Here is a 6,830-nt window from a genome sequence, read left to right on the forward strand (position 1 = left end):
AACAACAACATGCCCAGTGAGATCCCACTAGGTGGGGTCTGGGGAGGGTAAATTGTACGCAGACCTTGCCACTACCTCGTAGAGGTAGAGAGGCTGTTTCCAGGAGACCCTCAGCTCAAGAACAACAAATCTAAGAGACAGGAGAAATATATATACAACATACCAGCCAAAACAAACGATAACGAATATTTTCGAAATAAATTATAAAAATATATTATGCTGAATGGATATACTTACAATCCTCTTCAGAAGTAGTGGTGGAAGTCTCAGCCAACTCCCTAGCTAAAACCTCAGAACTTATCATTACAAATATGGCCAAAAAAAGGCCAAGAACCAGAAATGCCTTGGAACCCATTTTTTTGTTTCCCTTATGATATTTGAATTAATTAAAGGATGAAGAAATTGAGAGATTGTTGGGTTCTATTTATAGAAAGATTTGAATGGATAAAATGATTGAAGAGAGAATATTATTTGGACGTAGGCAGAAGCAAATTCAGAATTTAAAGTTTATGAGCTTTTAAGGATCTCAATATTTTATTTTTTATTTTAAAAGAGGACTTTAATATAAGTACCCAAGAGGAATTAAAGTATTAAACCCTCACTGAAAACTTAAGTAGGTTTCGTTTCTACCATTGAACTAAGAACTTATTTTGTTATTAAATTTTCAACAAATATTTTATATATAATTAATAAATGTTTTAATATAAATATAAGATTTATGTAAAAATTATTACGTTTCTGAAAATTCACGCTCGAAACTCTAGATCCGCCCCTAGAGCGGGAACATGCATTTATGGAATTAATGTGTGGACCAATATTCAGTCGGCAGCTGAAGAAATTTAGTGAAGATTTCACATTTGAGTTCATACACATGACAAGTACTATATATAATTTGTTGCATTATATTTAAGTTAAACTTACATGTAACAAATTAAACTGATACATATTTATCTCCATAAAAGTCTAATTTGATATCTTTAAATTTGGATCGATAGATTAAGACATCTATCGGACAGATTATCGTGATTTTAGTATAAAAATTGTATTTTAATTTTAGAATATATTATCCAAAAGTTTCTGATAGATGAACAAGGAATTAAATTTGACATTGAACCTACTAATATCAATCTCAATAATTTTCAATGATTAAATCCAATCAAACCAAGGGCGGCTCAACGTGATTGGGGGCCTAAAGAGAAATTTTGATTCTGGGCCTAAAATATAAACAAACTTCATGTACGTATTAATTCAAAATTTATTTTTCTTACATTATGTAGATGAAAATTATTAGTATTTTAATATTGTTTTTTCAGTAATTAGTTTTAGGTAAGATTTTATCAACTCAACATTGAAAAACATCCTTTCAGTGAGGCAATTATTATATGAATTGTTAACATAATTATATAAGTAATAAGTTGACAAATATTAAATAAAGATAAGAGTTAGAACCATAGAATTTGATGCAAGAAGTTGATGACTTGGTATACCCATTTTAATATGGTTGTAGTAATGCCTGAAACTAAAATTAAAAAAGAAATTAAAAAATAATTGTAATTCACTTTGTTCAACACTTTTCATTATTAATTCTTATTTTTAACAAAGTATAAAAGATGTTAAAGTGGGTAAAATAATATAATTTAAAAAAAATTATATTTTTTATCATAAATAATCAATTAGTTCTATAGAAATTTTAACACATAATTTATTCTTGATAAAATTTGGGGCCCCAAAAATTTGGGGACCTAAGACAAAAGCCTTATTTGCCAAAGCATAGAGCCGGCCCTGAATCAAACCTTCAAAAATACAAAACATTATTACTCAACTGTACGTATTTAATTTATGTGGGTTCATTATCCATTTTGGACACATTATAAGATCACCAAAATCTTTTTGTTAGCAAAGTAGTCGACGGCTCTTGTGGGGAAATGGTATTTTATATCATACAAAAATGAATATAATATATTGCATTGCAATAGACATAGTCATGTGACTCTTTTGTGTTCATTGTCAAAATTTTCTAAAAATATTTTATCAAAAAAAAGGTAAGTGACTTATATTCTCTAAAAATGGTATACATGATGAAAAAGTAGAAAAAATAAATTTTATATTAGTGTTATTCTAAGTTGATTGTCTCTCTTTAGTTCATCCTCGTCTCTACGTCCCTATCCTACCATGCACCACACCTCCTCTCGAAACCCAGGCTCCGACCGGCTCTCAACACCCCCCCCCTCCCTCCATCCCCCTCGCCTTCATCCACCCCTCTTCCAACCTCAGAGTGTTTGTAATGAGATAGTTAAAAAAGAAGGACAGTGTTTAGAGTTAGTTAGGACTACTTCAAGAAGTTAGTTAGAAGGTACGTAGTTACCAAAAAGTTAGGTAAGTTAGTTAGTTAGGAAAATATAAATACATAGGATTTAGTCATTATATATCTATTGCTTAAAAAGGAAAAATAACAAATACTTTCTTCTTTTCCAATTCTATTGTTCTTATAATTCATAGTGAATATCTTCATGGTATCAAAGCGGGTGATAAAACTTTGAAAAAGTCATCTGTGTATTACATCTGAAGATCAGAATTTGGAGAAGTCATCTGTGTATTACGTCTGAAGATCAGAATCTGGAGAATTTTGTTCGTCTTTGTGTATTACGTCTGAAGATCAAAGTCTAAAGAATTCTGATCGTCTTGATAATTCAGTTTATTATTATATTATACCATTGGTAATAATATGAAGATTTTCACGCCTTACTGAGAATTAATGTTATGTGGGATTACTTACTTTAATAAATGGTGGCATTAATTTTGTCGTTCTTTGGTTTATTTATAAGGATATATAGATTATAGTCAAAATTGGATTTACCAATTCCTTTAGTCTAGGTGTTCATGATATTGAAAATTTCGATTCTCGATTTTCAAAAATACTATACTATCATATCAAATTAACTAATTTGGTGTAATCATAGTTTTAAGTTTGATTTCGATAGCATTCGTCATAGTAAGTTGGTATGATATATAGAGTAAAAGCTTATGACTTCAATTTTCAAAAAAATGTCGCAATTATATATCATATTAATGTCTCAATTGACTTCTCTTTTTTCATAAATTTTTTATTAATACCATAATTTCGACTTATCATTCTTCAAATTGAACGACATAATATCTGATTAAATAATTGAGAAAGAAACACCAAATTAGGGAAAATATTGTCTCACAGCATAGCATAATTAACAAACGTTACATACATGATGACTTTTTATTTCATAATTCTTACAAAAAGTTGTAGAAATTAAATTAAAGTAGGAAGAGTTTTAATCACTAGTATTACATCTTTGCCATTACAAATATTTATTGCTCCCCATAATTAACAGCAACTATAGCACTCATAGTTATTGCCGTTGCAACAACCATTGCGGCAATATCCTACACCACCACCGCCGCCACGTCCGCCGCCAGGGTATCCACCGCCACCACGTCCACCGCCGGGGTATCCACCGCCACCACGTCCGCCGCCAGGATATCCACCACGTCCGCGACCACCGCCAGGGTATCCCCTGCGGCCGCCACCGGGATATCCGCCTCTACCACGACCGCCGCCAGGGTAGCCACCACCACCGCGGCCACCACCAGGGTAGCCGCCACCACCAGGGTATCCACCACCACCACCGGGGTATCCACCACCACCGCCAGGGTATCCACCGCCACCGCCGGGGTATCCGCCACCAAATTGGTCTTCATGTACTACATTCTTGTTATTGGATTTTTTTGCTGTATCAATTGTGTAAACAAGAATGTTATGCCATTAACCTATTTTAAAAATTTGTGATCTCGAATATGTCATGACATTTTTATGATTATAAAAACATACGTTCTTACGGGTAAAACATATACGTACCTTAAATAATATTATAATAAGTACATTTATGTTTCAAAGAAAATATTTTCTAATAAATTATTTTTCAGCGAAAACATTTTCCTTCGTACCAAACACAACCATAAAAGGAACAAATAATGAGAGGATTCTTACACTTCTCTTCTGAAGTCTCAGTAAACTCGTTAGCTACAACCTCAGAGCTTATCATTACATAAATGGCCAAAAAAAGGCCAAGGAACATAAATGTCTTAGAGCCCATTTTACCCACTAAACTTAACTATGATACTTGAAATTATGTATAGGATGGTGAAGCTTATGTATAGTTGGTCTCTCTATATAGTAAGATTTAAATGCATTACAAATGGTAGGGGAAGGACATTATTTGAAGGTGTGAGAGGTGCATTTATGGGATGTGCTTTTGGCAGGTGAAGACTTCACAATTATTGGGCTCATTAATATAACCGAGTTTAAGTTATATATATCGTCAGTTTAAAAATAATTTATATAATCACATCATTTTTGTTGTTACCGTGTTTATTCACTTTGAAATAACTTCAGATAAAATATGATTGAAGTTCAGATATTTTAATCTAAAATTTAACAAAATAGCTGAACTTCAATCATATGTTTATGAATTTTAGGCAAGATTATCTGAACTTCAGACTGAAAAAGCTAAAATTTAGATATATATATGGTTAAAAGTTCAGATAAGATGACTAAACTTCAGTTCAAAATAATTGAACTTCAATCATATGTGCTTCAGTGTCAACCGTATAAAACTTAAAACAGTTTGTTTGAATTTTGGTTTGATTTACCATAACTTCAAACCCTGCATGTTTGAAATTATTCTAAAATGAATAGACTTGCAAGTTTTTATGTAGTACGATTGAGATAATCGGATATTAGCGCAATTCGACCTTCTATCTAGGCTTGCCAAATTCCAAATTAGCTAACTTTTATTCTAAGATTAATTTTTGTTAACCACTAATCTCTAAAATTTCTGTAAATATTTTGTACACATCATTATAATAATAAGATCTCCAAAATCCTTTTGGCAACAAATTAGTAGACGACGGCTCTTGTGGGGAAATTGTACATTAAATGTTGATGTATTGTCGGATTATTATGCAATAATTAAAATAAAATATTTGCTCAACTTGTAGGACAAACCTTATCCTGGAAAATATTGATAGAAAGCATTTAAGTTATGTATATCGATAACCTAATGATTTTTAAAATTACCAAGGTAATTAAATGTGATAAGGGTCTGAAAAATATCCCAATTTTGGTCGGATTTGCTGTTGCGATACTAAATTTTCATAAGGACCTATTACCTCCCTAGGCTATTTAATACCGTATTTTTTACCCCCTGAACTATTTAATAGTGTATTTTAAATATATATATATATATATATATATATATATATATATATATATATATGCCCACGTGGACACATTACTCTTTATAAGTTTGCATTATTTTTTATGTCCACGTGGGCAAATATATATGTTGTAAAATACGGTATTAAATAGTCTAGGGAGGTAATAGGTCCTCATGAAAGTTTAGTATCGCAACAACAAATTCGACCAAAATTAGGGTATTTTTCAAACTCTTATCCCTAATTAAATGTATCATGTTCTGTTACTTTTCAGTATTTTCTAAATTACCTGCAAAGATTTTTTATGTGACTTATATGTGAAACTTAAATCATGACTTTTCTTGTAAAAATAAGAAAAACAAATTTTATAAATGACATAAAATCTTGATTGTCTCCTTTCCACCGTTGCATCCCCTTTCCAACTCACATCAACCCCGGCTCCCAAAAAGCCCACTTCCACGTCCCTCCCATACGTTCACGGCGAGACCATTTCATCTCCATCCTTGTGTTATCGAACCATATATAAATATTGTTGAAATAATATTTTTCAAATTAAAAATTTATAAAATGTTTTGATACCTACTAAACACACTATTAATGTAAAGTTGAATAAAAGAAAAATAGGACAAAGTGAATAAATAATAGATAGAGTTTGGAAGAGTATATAACAGCTACTAATTAAATGCCATGTTATAGTTGCTATTTATTGTTCGATAAATTAAAGGTGAATGACTTATTAGTTGACTTATTAATAATTCCAAGTAGGGGTGTTCAAGGGTTGGTTTGGATCGGTTATTGGTCAAAATCAAAATCAAAATCAAATCAACTTAATCGATTTTAAAATTATCAAAACCAAACCAAACCAAATATAATATACATTTACCGGTTTGGTGGTTATCGATTTCGGTTTGGTTTGGTTCGGTTATTAATCATACACAAAAATAAAAGAAACAATTCATTCAAAATGTGAAAAAAGTGACAACAATCCATTCAAAACAAAAAATAGTTACAATGACTTAAATTACCGAACTTTCGATCACTGAATTTACTATCAATAAAACTTTAAAATTCACTATATTGGCCTAGAAGGAAGAAACAATAACATTTTTAGTTCCACAAAGAATTGTCACAGACACTCATATTACATGAAATCGATAAGATAAATGTTTTCACCTTGAGTATTCTTGCTTTCAATAAGTAAAGTATAAAGAAATTTTAATGAAAACAGATATAAGATCTTTAAAATTGTTTATAAAAACAATATATATATTAAGTATGTATATTAACAAAATATATGTATATAATTCATTGGTTTGATTTGGTTATTTCTTCAAATTTTTTGAATAAAACCATAACCAAATCAAATACTACCGATTTTTAAAAATCTAAAATCAAACCAAACCAAATCCAAATAAAATCGATTTTATTTTATCGATTTAGTTTAATTTTTCGATTTGGATCGATATTTATCCAAACCGTGAGCACCCCTAATTCCAAGTGGCAAAATGTCAATCACTCACTAATCAATTAAGTTGACTAGGTCTTCTTAGACCCCCCCCCCCCCCCCCCCCCCCCCCCCCCCC

General features: G+C 31.1%; 1 protein-coding gene across 3 annotated transcripts in view; it reads right to left on the minus strand.

Annotated features, from left to right (window-relative positions):
• Positions 1–4,205, minus strand: part of LOC125851362 (uncharacterized) — a 5,486-nt gene extending 1,281 nt beyond the window's left edge. The window contains exons 1-2 of one of the 3 annotated variants that reach the window (XM_049531151.1): positions 4,022–4,204; positions 3,633–3,762 (exon numbers count right to left, since the gene is read on the minus strand). In XM_049531151.1, coding sequence (XP_049387108.1) covers positions 3,633–3,762; positions 4,022–4,127 — 236 coding nt within the window. In that variant the 5' untranslated portion in view covers positions 4,128–4,204. Of the gene's footprint in view, positions 1–3,632; positions 3,763–4,021 lie in introns of all 3 variants that reach the window. The other 2 variants (XM_049531153.1, XM_049531152.1) reach the window with 2 other exon arrangements.
• Positions 4,206–6,830: the final 2,625 nt, after the last annotated feature.

Source organism: Solanum stenotomum, unplaced genomic scaffold, assembly GCF_019186545.1.
Source record: "Solanum stenotomum isolate F172 unplaced genomic scaffold, ASM1918654v1 scaffold25311, whole genome shotgun sequence".
In the NCBI taxonomy this organism is placed as follows: domain Eukaryota; kingdom Viridiplantae; phylum Streptophyta; class Magnoliopsida; order Solanales; family Solanaceae; genus Solanum; species Solanum stenotomum.